General features: G+C 49.2%; 1 protein-coding gene across 1 annotated transcript; it reads right to left on the bottom strand.

Annotated features, from left to right (window-relative positions):
* Nucleotides 1–2,349: 2,349 nt before the first annotated feature.
* Nucleotides 2,350–14,956, bottom strand: TMEM273 (transmembrane protein 273; the record flags this gene model as incomplete). Its single annotated transcript, XM_082855172.1, is given in 5 exon segments — nucleotides 2,350–2,462; nucleotides 13,050–13,182; nucleotides 13,184–13,191; nucleotides 14,064–14,117; nucleotides 14,953–14,956. Coding segments are annotated over 5 exon segments (312 nt in total).
* Between the last annotated feature and the right edge of the window lie 3,327 nt (nucleotides 14,957–18,283).

The raw sequence follows: 18,283 nt of genomic DNA, 5'->3' as shown, positions 1-18,283 counted from the left end.
TACTTATTCAAACCCCCATATATTCTATGATGGAATATATTAGAATTCCACAATATGTATACTTTTAACACAAGTAGAAGAGTATATACACATATTTATTTAATTTTTATGTGTTGATTTATAGATTACATGTCAAATATATTTTTAACTTAACGACATAGAGATTGATACATATGTCTAATTTGTTGATCTTGCCAGATAACCCAATCCCATCTTACCTTCTCCTCCAGGTCCTGAGCCCTGGAGGCAGCAAACCACAGCCGTGCCTTTAGATCCTGGCTGGCTGCTGCCATCTGCAGCTCACTCCCCCTGTGTAGGGCTAACTCTTCCTCCTGGTATTTGAGTACCATCTGTCCCTTCCCCTTTGGGCAGGATGTTCTGCCCGCTGAGATGGGCTGTCTGGGATCTGCATGTGTTCTGGGGTCCCCTGGGCTGGGAAGGCCTCTGCTAGCATCCTCCCAAACCACAGGGTGGGGCAGGAGGAACGGCCCTTGCTCAAGACATCGCACCTACAGACACAATGACTTCTTGCGGTTGCTTCAAAAACATGTCCAAGGGCTCCTGCCCATTGGCACCTTTATCCCCAGGAGCTGCTCCCAGGGCATGTCTGCCTTTATAAGCCAAGGAGAAAGCACTGGTCTTCAGCATACTTCTCTGTGTTCTTCACACGGGAGACCTTGTGTAGGGCGCAAACAAAACCAGAGCCCGGGAGTGGCGCTGGGAAAATATGTCATGAAGTGGGATGGTGGAGAGGATCCCACATTCTATTGAGTTTACAGAAATTAAAACGATTCCTGAGAATCGAGATGCATTCACCTTCAGTTCACAACCAGCTGTCTTAATTAAAATGCTGCTAAAAGAAGCAAATCAATTAACAGATACCTTACAAGATGGTTTATTCTATCTTATACACAGAAAATTGCTTATGAGTATCGCATTACCGCTTTAGGTTATCAGTTAACCAAGTCTGCTAATGAGCTACATTGTTATCAAGTCAGATAAAAGATGCCCTGGGAATCCAGGCAAATTATTACAACACAACACTTTGTTTTGAAATATAGCTCATCTTTCATCACACACAAGGAGGGTAACCTTATCTAAGGAGTGAACCAGTCCATAGAGCCACCGAGATTTCTGCTGAATGAAAAGGCAAAGAGTATTCCTTAATGCAGCCTGGAAATAAAAGATTAACATTACAGGGGAGAGAAATGTGAATGGGGCCTGTGCCACGGAGGCTTACGTTTACGGCAATAATCAAAGACGTGGGTTTCCTAAGCCTCTGCCAGCTGTGTCCTCCATGATAAAGTATGGACATTGTCACAGTCACCACAAAATAGTTATATAAGCATAACAATAATTGCTTGCATTTGTATAGCTCTCTACAAGGCACGGCAGCTGCTCTCTCATTTAATCCTTTGTTGGCTCCACCATTTGAAGAGCTACAGAGCTGCAGGCCCATTCCACGGCCATCAGACCCCTTTCTCCCACTCCAGCCCAGCCTGCCATTTCATCCTTTGGAAGGTCTGTCTTTCATTTGTAGGAATGGAGACTGCCCCATAGTTTCCATGTTTCAGGGCCCCTGAATGTTGACAAGGGCTTTCTTTTGGCAGCTGAGGTGAGGCCTACTGTTCTAGAAAATGCTGCTCACCTCTTGGTAAGATGGTGGTGCTGGAGAGGCTGTGTCTTGAGTCTGGGTCTCATTCCATGAGCCATTTGCTGCCAGTAAGATCCATTGACATGGACACAATGCCATCCTGAAGCATGACCAGCTCCAACTGGGGAACCAGGATAGCCAGTGAGCATTTATTGGCTTCCAAACTTTCTCACACTGGAAAGAGGGCTCTTACTTCCCTCTACGCAGTCAGCTTCTTGCAGAAGAGAAGTAATATTTTCCTTTAGGACAGAGGCACTTTAGATTCTCTAAGTTCTATTATTTGCCCTGGATTTTGAGTTCCGTGTGAAGGTCCATCACCAGCTTTGTTTGCTCAAACTTAAGCTATCTACAAGACTGCAAGCTTGGGCAGCTGTCCAGAGTGCCAAACCCCTCCTGAAGAGGCTGCTTTCTCAGAGCTCAGTCACTTGTGCCTTTCTGGAAAGAAAAAGAACCATCTGGAAGATTTCCTGACAAGAGTGACTATGCTGTAACTAATCATGGCATATGCTAATGCACCCCACACAATTCAACAGGTATGAAAGAGTTCATCAGCAAATCTTAGCAAGGTGGGGCATTTCCTTGTGTGACCTGGAAAGGGACCTGAAGACCAGTGACTCTAGATAAAGGGGAGAGTTTTTCAGATAGAGCTCAACCTAGAGGTTGTTTTCTGCCTGCCAAACCAAGGCCACAAAACCTCATCCACTTTGGTGACAAAAAGGGAAGAAGTCATTCGCCAAGGTTAATAAGCATATCGAGGGGAAAGTGCGACTTTCTGTATTCGAAGAGTTTGCAATGACCTGAGCAGGTGCTGCAAGGCAGACAGGCCGATGGGGATGTAACTAGAAACTGATACCTTCGAGTCTGAACTATACACTGTTACAGAGGGTGAGACTTCTCCACACTTAGTGTATCAGCTTTGGCGTGAGGGAATGGCAGTAAAGATATATATTAAAAGCTAGGAACATGGAAGAAAAGATGGTCACTGAACCAGACCCCGATATGGTAGAGCTTGGGCTGAAAGTACGGCAGAGACCCTGCTGTAGCCACTCTTGGCTAAGGGTCTCACGCACACTTCCACGTTGAGGCCAAATTCCCACCAAAACTTCATTGTAGTTTCACATAAACATTACCCATAGTTATAACAGCATGACATACTTATGCTTACATTGTATACTTGTTTATTCCATTCCACTGTGCATATTCAGTCCTAATATCTTGAGTCTAGCATCTGCCCATGAGAGAAGGGGCAGAAATAGCAGAAAGACAGGGCAGAATGAAGCCTCAATGGGGCAAGCCAAGTCCACATCCGTAAAAAAGACAGCATATACCTAACTACCCCATGTGTGGAGGACCAAGGACACAGGTCGAGGTCAGGGTTACAAAGCTTGATGGCATCAGAGCCTACATGGAAGACAAGCAAGTTGGAAACAAGCAAGGATAGTGAGAGAGAGAAGAGGAAGAAGGGATTCCAAGAGAAAGCCTCAAATGCTGTCAGGTTGTTGTGCTTCTCCTTTAAAGGATGGCGGGTCCAGAGGAGCAAAGAGTTTGACTTGGTTGGTCTAGAGGTCCAGGGGCTTAACAGAAAGTTTATCCCTCCTATTATCTTAAAAAATTCCTGAGTTGAAAGGACCCTTTCAGGTGTCGCTAAGGAGAGGATCAAAAGTGGCTGGACCTAGTCATCATTTGCACTTGAGATACCGATGCCCAGAGAAGATTGGCAGACCAGGAGAGCAGTCTCCTCCCACCCCCAATGTCCCTGAGCTGGGGAAGTGGCAACCGTGAGTTACCACATTGAGGAACTGTTCTCTGACAGGAAAGGGATTCCTCTACAAACAGGTGTGCCACCAGCCCCTAGAGATCCAGACATAACCTGCAGGAAAAGATAAGCTGGGCAGAGGCTGGGATAGCATCTGCTGGCTGGACTAGTAAGTGAATCAGGCTGCAGACATGGACTGGGCATCAAGAGGAAGAGAAAGAGACTTTTAGAGACTCTAAGATCATAGTGGCGGCCTAAACACAAATCTTCCACCACATCCTCCAAAAATCATGCAGACCAAAAAGGACAAAAGGAAAAAGCTAAACTAGTAACAAGGTGCCTATATGTCCTGGTTTGCCTAGGACTATCCCAGGGTATAAATGCTGAGGATAAGTTAATGCCTGCTAATGCTGAAAAGCCTTTTGACCAAATCCCACACACATTTCTGAAAAACTCAGTAAAATCGGAATTGATGGGTGTTCCCGTAACATGACAAAACATGCGTACTTTTGCCCTAAAGCTAACATTTTACTTAATGAAAACCACCAGAGGATTTACCACCAAGATCAGGCACAAGACAAGTATACTCACTGTTTCCACTATTATTTAACATTGGTGGTTTTAGCCAATGCAATCAGAGAAGAGAAAACAATTAGAGGCTTAAGAATTGGGAGAGAAGATCTACAATTTGGCAGATGACATAATATGATGAAAACTCAAGGAGATCAAGAAGAAAATGAACAAAACAATAAAAGCATTCAATAAGGTAGCTGCTATCATGTTAACACACCAAAAAAAAAAAAAATCCATAAGCAATCAATGTACAAGTAGGAGACATAATGGGAAATTCCATTTACAAAAGCAACAAAAACATAAAATATTTAGAAGTAAACTTAACAAGAAATGTGAAAAATCCATAAGAGTAAAAATCTGAAAACTCTCCTGAGACAAGCAAAAAAACAGACTTGTAAAAATTATATTTCTTGTCAGTGAAGGATAATATCATAAAGAAGTCAATTGTCTTCAATTTAATACGTGAACATAATGCAACTCCAATAAAAATACCAAGATGTTTGTTTCTGTAGCTAGATTCTGAAGTTGACTGTGAAGTTTATACGGAAAAACAAATGCACAGGAATAGCTAAAACAGAATAGCAGGGTGTGCAGGAACCAGCCCTGCCAAGTAATAGAGCATACATGAAGCCACCAAAAGAAAGAGTGTGGTAATAACACATGAATAATCACAAATACCATTGGAGAACACCATGAAGTCTAGAAGTATCCAAACATATGTGGAAACTTAGAACATTATAAAGGTGGCAAGTAAAACACTGGGGAAAATAGGGTGGTTTTGAAAAATGATATTGAAATAACTGGATTTTTATTGGGGAAAAAGATAAAATTGGAACTATATCTCATACCACATACCACACCAAATGAATCAGAGATCCAAATAAAAATAAACCCATATAAGAACCAGAATAATATATATATATACATACATATATTACACGTATAAACATTTATCTAATTTTATAAACATTGTATATATGTAAAAAAATTTTTAATTAAATATATTTTTGTAAAAGGAACACAGGAAGAATAAAATGGGAACTATTGAGATTAATTACCTCAAAGCAGTGGGTGGGAGCAGGGTGGAGTGGACAGGATGAGAGCAAGACGTCTCTGAATTTACCTGTTTACATGTTTTTAGTTTTGAACCATATGCATGTTTCACATACTCAAAAAATAAAATTAAACTAAGAGGATTAAGACAGGAAACTAAAACCAGCATATACACTGAAACAAATGTCTCTAACACTATATCAAATTGATAGCGAAACCACATTGAGAAAATAGTTAATTCTTTTTGAACACAATACTCTGTACACATGGAGGACTAAATTCCAAGAACAAAGAACTGCAAAGAAATTTTTTTCTGATTTTTAAAAAATATTTATTTATTTTATTTATTTATTTTTGGCTGTGTTGGGTCTTGGTTGCTGTGTGCGGGCTTTCTCTAGTTGTGGTGAGAGGGGGCTACTCTTCTTTGCGGTGCACGGGCTTCTTACTGCCGTGGCTGCTCTTGTTGCAGAGCACGGGCTCTAGGCACACGGGCTTCAGTAGTTGTGGCTCATGGGCTCTAGAGTGCAGGCTTAGTAGTTGTGGTGCATGGGCTTTGTTGCTCCACGGCATGTGGGATCTTCCTGGACCAGGGATCAAACCCGTGTCCCCTGCATTGGCAGGCAGATTCTTTCTTTTGTTTTTGTTTTTCAAAGCTTTATTGGGGCATAATTTACATTCCATAAATTAATCCATTGTAAATTTATAATTCAGTGATTTTCTGCAATTTATAGACTTGTACAACCATCCCCATAATCCTGTTTAGAACACTTCTGTTACCTCAAAAAATTCCCTCATGTCCATTCGCTTTCAATCCACTTCTTACATATAGCCCCAGGAAACCACTTACCTTTCTGTATCTAGAAATTTGCCCTTCCTGCATATTTCTTTCTTTTTTTAATAAATTTATTTATTTGCTTATTTATTTTTGGCTGCGTTGGGTCTTCGTTGCTGCACGCAGGCTTTCTCTAGTTGCAGCAAGCAGGGGGCTACTCTTTGTTGAGGTGCTTGGGCTTCTCATTGCAGTGGCTTCTCTAGTTGTGGAGCATGGGCTCTAGGCATGCGGGCTTCAGTAGTTGTGGCACATGGGCTCAGCAGTTGTGGCTCTCGAGCTCTAGAGCGCAGGCTCAGTAGTTGTGGCGCACGGGCTTAGTTGCTCCATGGCATGTGGGATCTTCCCGGACCAGGGCTCGAACCCGCGTCACCTGCATTGGCAGGCGGATTCTTAACCACTGTGCCATCAGGGAAGCCCCTGCAAAGAAATTTTTAAGCGAATTTGTAGTTGTACAGTGTTGTAATTCTGGAAGTACGTATTTTGTGTGTATTATAGGGTAGAGCAAATGGGTAAAAATATTTATATGGTTGGGGAACAGGATTTTCACTTTAGAGGAGGTAAAGTAGAAATATGGAATGAGGAAATCTCAAGAAGAACCTTATGGTATTGAGTTTTTGATTTAAATATACATTTGCTGACTGTCCATTGAGAGGGCCTACAAGCAATGATGCTTCAATAGCCATGAGCACACATTGTGCCCAGATCTTGGTTTCTAAAAACTATTTCACATCAAAAAGAAAGAGGAGGAGGAGGAGAAAAACATGGGTCGAGGGAAAATGGGTGATTCCAGGTCTCAGCAGGAACAGTACAAGGTGAGCCTGGGACACTGTGTTGTGTCAGAAGTCTAGGAAATGCTCAATGACTACTGGGGTCCTGTCTAAACCCACCAAGAAGTGACTTGTACTGATAACTTGTGACAATTTGAACATGAAAAAGATTCATAATGGTGATGAATTATAGTGCATTGAAGTCCATAGGAATAATGTTCAACAAGAAAGAGAAAGAGAAAAGGGGAAGAGGACAGTCTTTTTCTAGAAGAATGCAGCTATTAAATGTAGAAGGAATTCTGGAACTAGAAACTCAGTACTTTGTAACCCCCAATGCAATAACTGATTCAAACATGGATTATGAACAAATATAAAATCATTGGGTGGGGCTTCCCTGGTGGCACAGTGGTTGAGAGCCCACCTGCCGATGCAAATGACACGGGTTCGTGCCCCAGTCCGGGAAGATCCCACATGCCGCGGAGCGGCTGGGCCCATGAGCCATGGCCGCTGAGCCTGCACGTCCGGAGCCTGTGCTCGGCAACGGGAGAGGCCACAACAGTGAGAGGCCCGCGTACCGCAAAAAAAAAAAAAAAAAACAAACAGAAAAATCACTGGGTGAAGAATTATTGGGGTCAGCGTGTTCCCACCATCTCGAAGTCCCACCCCTTCTATTATTTACTAATTACAAAGGCAGGGTTTTCTCTCTACAGTGCAGAGATCTAGCTGTTGCTTCCTTAACCAAGTGATCAAAAGCAGCAACACCAACCTTGAGAGAGACCGGGGTCATGTGCCTCCTGGTGCACTGCACTGAAAGATACATACGCAACGTTACCTCTGAGGCAATCCTGACAAAATTCTCAATCTGCATCTGCTCAAGAGGAAACAGTCAGATAAATCCAGAAAATGGGACATCATGAAAGACGAATGGCTTACGTACTTCAAAACTGACAGTGCCACGCAGAGAGAAGGCAACATCGAGAGAGAGACTAAAAAGGGACAAAATCCAACACAGTGGCTCCTGGCTTGGAAAAAGAGAAATATAAGAGATACTTGGGAAACATTTGAATACAGGCTGTGTAATAGATGATGCTATCAAATTACCACCCATTTCCATTCATTTCTTACCGTTCATGTTGTTGTACTGTGATTATGTGGGAGATAATGTGGTGTATTTAAGGGTGAAATATCATGATATTTATATTAGTTTTTAAATGAATCAGAAAAAAGTTATGTACACAGAGATAAAGCAAGTAGGGCAAAATGTTAATTTATGGATCTAGGTGAAAGGTGAGATGTTTTTATTGCACTGTTCTTTCAACTCTTCTGTGGCTTTGAAGAGTTTTCAAAAGAAGGACTGTGAGAGCACATGGGTGGTGATGAGGCGCAGGAAAGCAGGACTAGGGGAAGTGAGTTGTGAACCAACCATTCAGATAAACCTGGAGGAGGAGCCTCCTTTCCTGGGGGCAGGGCTCCTTCAGCCAGCAGCCTAGGATCCTGTTCCCCTTCCTGAAGGCTGCCCTGCACACTCAGGCTTGTCCACTCTGAGACCCCACAGCTGCGTTGAAAAGCAGACACTTCTGCCAAACTGATAGCTTGATGACACAAAGAAAAGTTTTGGAATTTTTTTGTCTTCAAATGGACTGAGCTGGCTAACGGTTGTTTGGCCTCTGTCAAAGAGAAGGTCTTGGAAAATCAAATCAAATAAGATAAAATTTATCTTGCTGTTAAAACCCAGTTTTCTCAGATCTAATCAGGCAAACAGCCCGCAGCTTCATTTAAAATCTTGCCAAAATACCCCCATATTAGCTGTCCCAAAGAGATGCTGATTCCTGGTCTCACAGCCATCCTGGCAACAGGACTTCTGGCCCATGGCTAGCAATCCCCCTCCCGTCCTGTGGGGGGCGTGCAGGAGAGCCACCAGCCAGCGCAGGACAAGAGAGGGACTGTCTTTCCTCCTTTCAGTAAGAGCGATCCATCACTCTTAACAACTCACCTTTCAGAGAAGTCGAGGTTTAACATGCAAAACAGAAGGGCAGCATGTTCACTAAATTATTCCTAGGTGACAGAAAGCACCGGCGAAGTTCGGCTACAGGAGAAGGGCTTGCTTGTCCTTTGCTTTTTCTTTCGGGTCTAACTTCTTCCCGACTCAGCCTGACTCCATCTAGTGTCAGTTTTGGAAACTTGAATTGTGCTCCCTTCTGTGCAGAGAAGCTCTGATGTGATACGTGCTGAGAACAGTCCGCTGCACATGGTGGGGGAATAGATGGGGGTGGGACTCCCGTCCAGCCATTAACTCCCAGCCACCCGCCTCTCCCCATCCTTCATCCGTTCCTTCCCTTCCTCCTCACCCTGCCTTCCCCCTGCACCCTTCACATTCCCTTTCCTGTACTTCACTCTCGCAGTGCTTACTGTTGAATGACTACGGCAGCCACCTCGCCTGGATTATGGAAATCTCCTCCTACAGGTCCAATGTATCAAAATAATTCAGAACATCCAAACATACAGAGCGGAGCCGCTCTCTAACACGGTCATATGTAGGAACGTAAAAGCACAGTGACTGTTCGTTCAACAATGCTTTTGAATCAGTTTGCTTTGTATTGTTCACAGCAGAATCTTCACACACACACATGTGCGTGTCAGGCCTTCATTTTGAGTCATCACATAATCGCCTCCCCTCCCCCCACCAGCACGCACATATGCATGTACACATGGACCAGGATTAAGCATTAGGCGTTGTGAAATCTTGCAATTTTGTGAATTCCATGACTAAGATGTCCCTGAATCAGGGTTTGCAACAGTTCTGGAAACTTCCAGGGGCACTGGAGCTTCCAAAGTGTCCTCTGATGCGTGTGGGTGGTTTGGAGGGTCAAGACAGCATCGCTCACCGTGGGTGGTGAGATCACTCTGCTAGAATCTCTGCCTGTCCACTCAATTGTTCTGACACAGGACCAGAGCTGGCCACAGCAGCCCGCAGCCGCACGCCAGGGTGCCTCAGTCACCCAGCAGAGGGCCCCTGAGACCATGCTGTGGGCAGAGTCTCTGCCCACATCCATCCCAAACTGACCCCTATCCCACATTCCCCAGTCCAGAGACCCCAAAGGCCCCCAAAGGTGATGCAGGTTCTGAGCCTGGGGCTCATCTATGCATTCCCAGGTCCCTTCACCCCTACCATCAAGAGCTAATCCTCCTCATCCTTGCAGACTTAGTCTATTGCCTCCCCTGACCCAGGCTGCCAAAAGCCCTGTTAGAACCCCTGGTAAAGGCCGGTCTGCCCTGATTCTATAGTAGGAGAGCAGTCAGAGTGCTGCCCTGGGTGAGCTGGGACGAGGATGCCCTCCTGGCGAGTGGCGGCAGCTGCACACTCAGGGGAACCTGTCGTGACACCAATCCCCCAGGGGCTGGAAGAAGGTAGAGCTGCCCAGGGAGAAGGGCCCTTAGGGCGGGGCAAGGGAGGGGCATTGGCTGACTTGGAATTCTACTTTCCTACATGAGTGGGTCATGGATTTGGTGACAGTTGGGAGCTGCTCAGCGTGTTTCTTCTGGAAAGAGAAATGGGACAACTTAGCCAGTGTGGGTCTGGGTGTGCGTATGAAATGGGACACATGGCATCCGTGGTTACCCCAGCCCCAAGAGCCCCCAATTCCACCACACATTTCCAAAATCCCCCGGAGCTGGGTACCTAACCCCTCTGTGAGAACCCTGGGTGCAAGAGGAGGTAACACTGCCAGTGAGAGGACAGCTGTGTGGCCACCCCAGGACCTGGAGACCATGCCTCCCAGGCCTCCCAAACCTAGGACAACCACTTGCTGATTTTCCTAGGACAACGTGGGTTTACGCCTATCATCCTGACACTATTATTAGTACAGTAGTGTCTCTTCTCCACTCTCAAAAAGTCCTGATTTGATGATAAGATACATGGTCACCCTAATCACACCTGTCTCCCCCAGTCCAGGCCCCTGTGGGGTGGCCAAACAGACAGTAGAGGGGGAAGACTGGAGGCGGGACAGAAAGAGACAGAGAAACAATGAGCGTCAGAAACAGAGAAAGGAAATGCTTGGAGATAGAGTTGATGAAACATGCTTTAGGGCCTCATGCTCAGAAATCAGTGCCAGAAACTGGAAAGTCTGAAGGAGGGAAGATCCTTTGGAAAGTGAAGGTCTTGAAAAAATCCATTTCCAGCTCATCCCCAGGGCATCCCCCTGACGGCCGCATACCACACATCCATCTCTTCTCCATCCACAGATCCACCCATTTCTTCAAGAGATGCTACTTTGTACTTACCAAGCCCCAGGTCCCAGGGAAGCACTGGAGGAGGAGATCGTGCTTTGCATCCCTCTAAAAACCCACCACCCTGTCTTAGCCCAGACATCTGTCCTGAATGCCAGACACTCACTGAACATCTCCTCTACTTGGAAGTCTCCAGAAGCCTCAGACTTACCATGTTCAAAAAAGGTAGTCACCAAGACACACACCCCCAGCCCACTGCCCACACCTGCTCTACCACCTACTTCCCAGAGGGCATCCCCCAGCTAGGACCTCCCCACCCTGACAAACGCCGGCTGTTCTGGATTTACCTGCACCTTCACTCAGCCCCCGGGGCTGGCTGCCTCATTGGTGTCACTCAGATCCTTGCTCCAGAGGCCTTTGCAGTAGCTTGCAGCTCTCTGGGTGCAGAGCACTCCATATGATACAGAAGAGCAAGTGCAAAGGTCCTGAGGTAGGATTGTCCTTGGAGCACATAGGCTCTATGCAGAAGAGTAGTGTGGCTGGGTGGTAGCAGGGAAGCCAGGTGGCTGGGGGCGGAACGCATGTGGTTTCCCAGCTGGGGCATGGCAGGAGCTCGGGACATGATCCTGAGAGCGGGGGGTGCACTGGGGTGACTCTGAGCAAGAGGCAGGGCAAAGCCTAGCCCACAGTGTGGAGGAGGGAGCCCAGGCTCCCTTTGGCCACCATACCCTGTGGGCTCCCCACCCAGATGACACCTGCCCACTGCCCGAAGGAGGGGAGATCTAGAAGAGGGGGCTGTGTGGCGCATCTTAGATCCCTAGGAAGAGTTTCAAACTGGAGAAAGGAGCTAAGATGTCAGGCGATGGAGCAGGATGGATAAAACAGGAGGGAAACTACCAGTCACAAGTTGGCAGCGACCTTACCTTGGAGTTCTCTTCTTTAGCTCGATGCTGTCTAAACAGAGAAAGCAGGGCATTAGGAAGGGGGCCCTGCGACGGTGATGCGGCTCACTCAGTGCCAGGCCAGCAGGAGGGGTCGGAGCCACCTGACTCGGGCACTGCTGAGAGGCTCCCTGGGTTGGGGTCACTGGAGGGGAGGTGGTCTTGGGCTGAGTGCTCTGCCCCCTCCGCTTTGGCACGGTCGCAGCTTCTCCATCTGGTCCCTCACTGAGCCCTCTAGCTCAGCACACGGGTGAAACTGAGGCTTCCCCAGACACACCGCCCACCCACCCCCGCCAGTGGCTTCTCTCCAACCCCCTCCTTGCAGATTCTGGGCCCTCTTGCCCTTAGGAGATCTAGAACATCTCCTGCTGTGTGATGAAGAGCCTTTTCTCTCCCCTCATATTCCTAGTGATACAAAATCAACGGCAAGTGAAGTTCTGTGACCAACGAAGTTGCTTGTGCAGTTGGACACGCTGGAATCTCCTGAGTGCTGTCTCCTCCTCCCTCTACTCCCCTCTGCACATCTTCACAGGTAATAATCATATTTTCCATATACATGGTGAGGGTCCTTCCTCCTCATCCTCTGAAAAACTGCATCACCATCCCATTAAGCAGTCTTATACGGGGAATGGATTTTGCAGGTCCCACCTTGAGAGAAAAGGGGTGCGAATCAATGTTACATTTTGCTGTCAAAACATCTGCATGGGATGCACCTCTCCGTGGCTGCCACGGCATCTGGAGAGCCACGCTGGGTTCACGTAAGCCCAGCTCTGTTTGGATCATGAGGATAAGCTCAGCGCTTCTCAGTGTAGGACTTGCCCAGTTTATGAAAAAAAGTGCAACTTGGCCCAGGTAGGCAGGGCCAGCCACACTTCCCACCACCCACCCATGCCAGCAGCAGCCTCATCACCTCCCGGGATCGATCTCATCTGATCACACTATGTGAGTAAGAGAATAGAAATTACTGTCTGAAGCCAGCTCAGCTCCCTTTCCCACCTTTACTGCAGGAAAGCTGATTCTTAGGAATCTCAAGAATGACTAAATGGAAAAGTACAGAGAGAGAGAGAGAAGCAGAGAGAGACAGACAGAGACAGAGACACAGAGAGGTCGCTGCATTTCTTTTCAACCCATGTTTTTTTTTCTCTCTCCAGCCAGTGTTGCCCTCAGAGCCTCACGCCAGGTGGCTGGCCAGGTCATGTCTTGTCTCAGGCAAAGGCAGGGATGGGGCTGAGCATCATTGCCTTACCGTTGAAGCCCACGTTAGTGCTTCTCTGTTGGGAGGAATCATTATCAAACAAGTGCTTCCTGATCATGCAGATCTTCAGGGCCAGGAAGCTGGCCGATGTGGTGAAGCCCACAGCAATCCCAATGATGGCGTTATTTGATATCTGAAGAGCAGGGAGGAATTGAACAAGGAGCTTCAATCAGTCACCACGCGGCAAAGGTCTTCCACAGCTCCCTTTACATCAGGATGAAGTTCAAAGTCATTCACTTGGTCCTTAACGTTCCACAGTCCAATTCACTGAGGCCGGCCTGATTTTCCACTCTCCTGGGAGCACATCCCCTCCCTCAACCTCCACCCACACCCCATCTCCTCTTCCTGGAACTCCATCCATGGTCCCTTCAGCTGTGGAAATCATTCCCAAGTGGCTGATGGCTCGTTTCTCTGGCCTCCTGTAGCCTTCCTCACTTATTCTTTCATCAGTTCACTTGTGGAGTGTGTGCTGATTGCCTGCTCTGCTGAGCACTGAAGGCAAATGAATGAGTCCCTGACACCACCTTGAGGAGCCTGTGGTCAGCAGCGGAAGACGAGAGCTCACCTGAATGCCAGGAGACTGGGGCGGGCCAGTTTGGGAGCCGAGAGCCTTCCCAGAGGAGATGACGTGCAAGCGGCACTGTGCCTGGTGAGCGGAGCCCTGAGGTGGAGAGAGGCTGGGACCATGCGTGTGGAGACAGACACCGGCCAGGCCACGGAAGCCAGGCAGATCCTGCTGTCCTGGGCTCGTGGCCGCAGCCACCGAGAGTGGATGGAGGTGACCCTGACGACTCACGTCCCCTTCGAGGACAGGCTCTCCTGCAGCACCACACCCCCGGGATGAAGCTGTGTTAGCCACTCAGGTAGGCTTGGGGGTGAACACTGCCCCAGTTCCATGACGACTGGCAGGAAGCCCTACCAGGACACCCCACCTGCCCGGGCCTTTCGGGGTACCTCCTCCTGCACCTCCGCCCTGCACCCAGAATCAGGTGGGCAGCCACCTACCAATTTCGGCCCCAGCAGGCTGGCCCGTTGCTAACACTTGAGCTGCTCCAACATCTGCGAAGACAGAAAACCCAGAGTCTGGTTAGAATAGAACTTCTGGCCAAGATCAGGCCAGAGGGGTATGGGTGCAACCCCTGTCCCCAACTACCCATGCCCGCAGGTCTGGGAAAGCCTAGCACAGGAAGCCCTCCCCCTGGGCTACCACCCTGAGGAGCACAGAGGTGGCATCTGGTCGCCATGGAGTGTCTGGGAGCCTTGCTGGGACATTAGAGTCCCCTGCAAAACCAGGAGTGAGGTTCCGCTGAGTTCAGTTAAACCCGATCCTTCTTTTTGTCCTATTAGAAGACTGCTTTTTATTTCACTCTTTTTACAAGTGATTTTTTTTTTTGGTTAACAATTTTTTTGAGGTGCAGTTAAAGTGAAAGCAGCTCTTTAACATGGTTTCTAAGACCCACACTGTGCCCCTGCCTGCCTCTTTTTTTTTTTTTACATCTTTATTGGAGTATAATTGCTTTACAATGGTGTGTTAGTTTCTGCTTTATAACAAAGTGAATCAGCTATAGGTATACACGTATCCCCACATCTCTTCCTCTTGCGTCTCCCTCCCTCCCACCCTCCCTAGGCCACCCCTCTAGGTGGTCACAAAGCCCCGAGCTGCCTGCCTCTTTAGGCTCCTCCTCATTGCCAGGAACCCTCTCACTGCAGCCAGATTGCACTGATTCCAGCTCCCCACTCAGGCGGTACCGGCTGTCCTTGGGCCACGCCCTCTGCCCAGCCCCGTCTTCTCCCCTCTTATCCTCCATCTCACCTTAGTTCTGTGTCACGTCCTCCTGACGCCCCACACCTGGCTTAGCTGCCCCTCTGGGTGCTCCACAGTGGCTGTACTTACCCATCGTAAGTGACCACACCATTTATTTAAGAACATTACATGGCACTGCTGTGTGTCAGGCACTGTCCTCTGAGCTTCTCAGCTATTAGCCCACTGATGCGTCTCCTGGCTGGTCTCCCCACGGAGCTGTACAGTGCCCTGTGGCGTGTTCTACCTCTAGCACTTGACACAGTGCCTGGCACACAGGAGGTATTAATAGACATTTTTTCAGATAGTTCTTTACTGGAGTACAATTACTTCACAATACTGTGTTAGTTTCTGCTGTACAGCAAAGTGAATCAGCCATATGCATGCATATACCCCCATATCCCCTCCCTCTTGAGCCTCCCTCCTACCCTCCCTATCCCACCTCTCTAGGACATGGAACCAACCTAAATGTCCATCGACAGATGAATGGATAAAAAAGATGTGGCACATGTTAATAGACATTTGGCAAATGACTGGACGGTGGTGGTAGAGCATGCTGCAAGGGGCGTCTCAGTCTTCTAGCCTGGGCTTGAAACTGAAGACAGGAGTCGTGGCTCACAAGCTGGACCTTGATCCCTGAAGATGGGCCCTAGAAAAGCTAAGGCAGAGCCATGGGCTTTGGAGAGGGAAGTGTACATTAACTGGCCGCTTACTCTGAGGGGGCAGAACTTACATTAATACATTTAATACTGACAGCAACAGCTCTGTGAGACAGGCACAGTCATCACTGCCGTTTGATGAGTGAGGAACACGGGCATTGAGGACTTGATGATGTGCCCAAGGGTCAAGAGAAGTGGAAAGTGGCAGCCCTGCCGCCCGTACCCAGAGCCCCGTGATGCCCTGCGAACTCAAATCCCAGGCGGCTAACTGATAGAATGATGCAAAAACCATCAAGGCCAAGGGCTGGTGGCCCGAGGCAGGGGCAGGTAGGCGCTGAGGCCCAAACCTGAATCTCAGGTTCAAGCTTCCAGGCAAAGGCGGAAGCAGCAAAAACACCCCTGTTTCTCCTAAAAGAGAGCAGGTGACTTCGTGAGAGGGACGACACGTTCCCCAGCTTAGCTCCAGGAGAGGTCCACCTCCGGAGCCCTGACCTCCTGGAGGTCAATGGTGACAGGAGCACTTGCTCACCAAAGCAGCAAGATGGCACACGGCCACGTCTGCTGACCGTGCTCAGTGCTGCCCAGGGGTCGGGTTGACACCCCACAGAGGACACCTTCACTCTGAGTGCATTGGTGGGGAAGGGACCATCGTAATGGAGTTTAGGGTTTTTCTGGTGGCCTCACTTGGTGGTGAAAAAGCTGGAGGATTCTGAAGCAAAAATACACAGCCTTGCTCTAATCACAAGTCTTCTTGGAAATCTGGTGACTTCTGTCGTTGATGGGCCCACGTGGGGCCCATCCACTCACCCGCACCTCACAACACAATATGACCCTGGTTTCGTCAGTTCTTTGAAGCCCCCATTGAGCTTCATTGTCTCTTTACATTGATTCTTCACCTTAATCCTGCCGCTCCAGTCAGGTTGTAAACCCTTCCAGGGATGGGACAAAGCCCTGTGTTTCACACATGGTAGGGCTGGGCTGCTAAAGCCACCACATGGAGCCGACTTCCGGCCTGGTGCCAGGAACACAGAGCTGTGTGCGCTGTGTGCTCACGCTGGGGCCTTTCTGACACCAGTCTGCTCTGCACTGCGTTTACTCGGCAGAAGACAGGGGACGGGGCAGGGCAGGCGCAAGTGCGTGAGGCCAGGCCCGCTAAGGGACAGCCTCTCCCCTGCCCCCCTCACACACAGACATGTCTCCTGGGTCCCCCCTTGGGGGTCTTCCCCTGGTGACCATCGCTCTGACCATCATGCAGCATAACAACTTTGTATGAGCTCAAGATGAAACTTGAACAGAGAAAGAAGAAAGGACACAGATCAGAAAAAGCGACGTGGAAAGATTCAGAGAGCCAGAGAGATACAAGGAGACATGGGGACAGTGGGACACACACGTAGGCTCTGCCGGAGAAGCCCAGACCACTGACAGGCGGGCTGAGAAGGAAAGGGGAGAAAGAACAACTGGCGTCCAGAGAAGCGTGGCCTGGCCTCAGCGACAGCGCCAGGCCCCAGTCCTCACCAAGCTGCCCAGCATCTTTCATCAACCTTACCGACCGAATGCATCGTCCTGAACGCCCTGCTCTTTCTGCCCCTCCCTGGCAGGGATCCTAGGCTCAGCTCAGCACCCACTCTCACTCCCAACAGGGTCAGGCCCCTTAGACACCTCCCTCCACGCTCCAGCCTGGGTCCGCCCCAAGGTGGGAGGCTGCCCCTAGTCCCTGGCCCCAGACAGGCTCCCAGGCCTCAGGTCCAAGGTCAGAGACTGAGTGAGTGCCCTCCATGGGGCTGCTGCCCTGACAGCTGCAGTGGGCCACGCTGTGCACTCCACCAGCCACATCCCATCCCCGTAATTCCTGCTAGCCAGCCAGACAGCCACTCGGCGGCAGCCTTTCCCCTCCTCGGGGAGGGAAATCCTCCATGCCGCCCTCCTCCTGAGCTCCGCCCTGTGCTCTCAGAGCCCCTGGATGAGGATCTGTCAGAAGCACACTTGTGCCCAGCTGCCCACACCCCTGCCTCCTGCCAGGGTCATCAGCCGGGGGAGTCCCTCCTGGGCCGTAGACCCCTACGAGTCCCCAGGGCTGATTTCCCCTGGCGCCGCAAAGGAGCTGGAGGATGGATGGCCCTAGCAGGGCTGGTCTGCAAGCACAGCCGGAAGCCTCCTGACTGCTCCTGCGTGCAGGTCTGTGAGAGACCCATGAGGAAGCCACGCCGCACTTTCTTTGCTGAAATTCTCTGGGTTCTCTCGTGCAAACATGATTTGGGAGCTTAGCATCCAGAAGACAGTCTCTCAAACTCAGGGGACAGTCCAAGGGGGCTGAGCAGGGGCTGGCAGTACCAAGGCTGGTGTCCTGGGGGGCAGGCAGGGACCCTCTGACTGGTAGATTCACAGGGCTGTGGTAGGCACAGTGCTGCCCAGATCTGGCTTGACCACCGGCACTCCTGGCTAGGACCGTCCACACTGAACCAGGGGCAGAGGGCAGAAGCCACGGTCTTAGGGCATGGCCTTTGCTGCTGCCTACAGCAGAGAGCAGGGGGATTGCCTCTAGATGGGCCCGCTGAGGTTCCAGGGCCTCTACCCACATTGTCCCCATGTGTGCCACATCGGACCCAGGAGCTCTCACCAAACCACACACCTGAGGCTACCCCTGCCCAGAGGATGGTGCCTTTTGCTAAGAGGCACAAGGCCACTATTCCGGCTCTGAGTCTAGAGTCGCCCTTCCATCTCAGGCCCCGTTTGGACATGCTGCTGACAGAGACCTGACACTCCAC

This window comes from Leucopleurus acutus (assembly GCF_964270905.1).
Source record: "Leucopleurus acutus genome assembly, chromosome: 14".
Lineage (NCBI taxonomy): Eukaryota > Metazoa > Chordata > Mammalia > Artiodactyla > Delphinidae > Leucopleurus > Leucopleurus acutus.
This window is presented reverse-complemented; position numbering and strand designations above follow the sequence as displayed.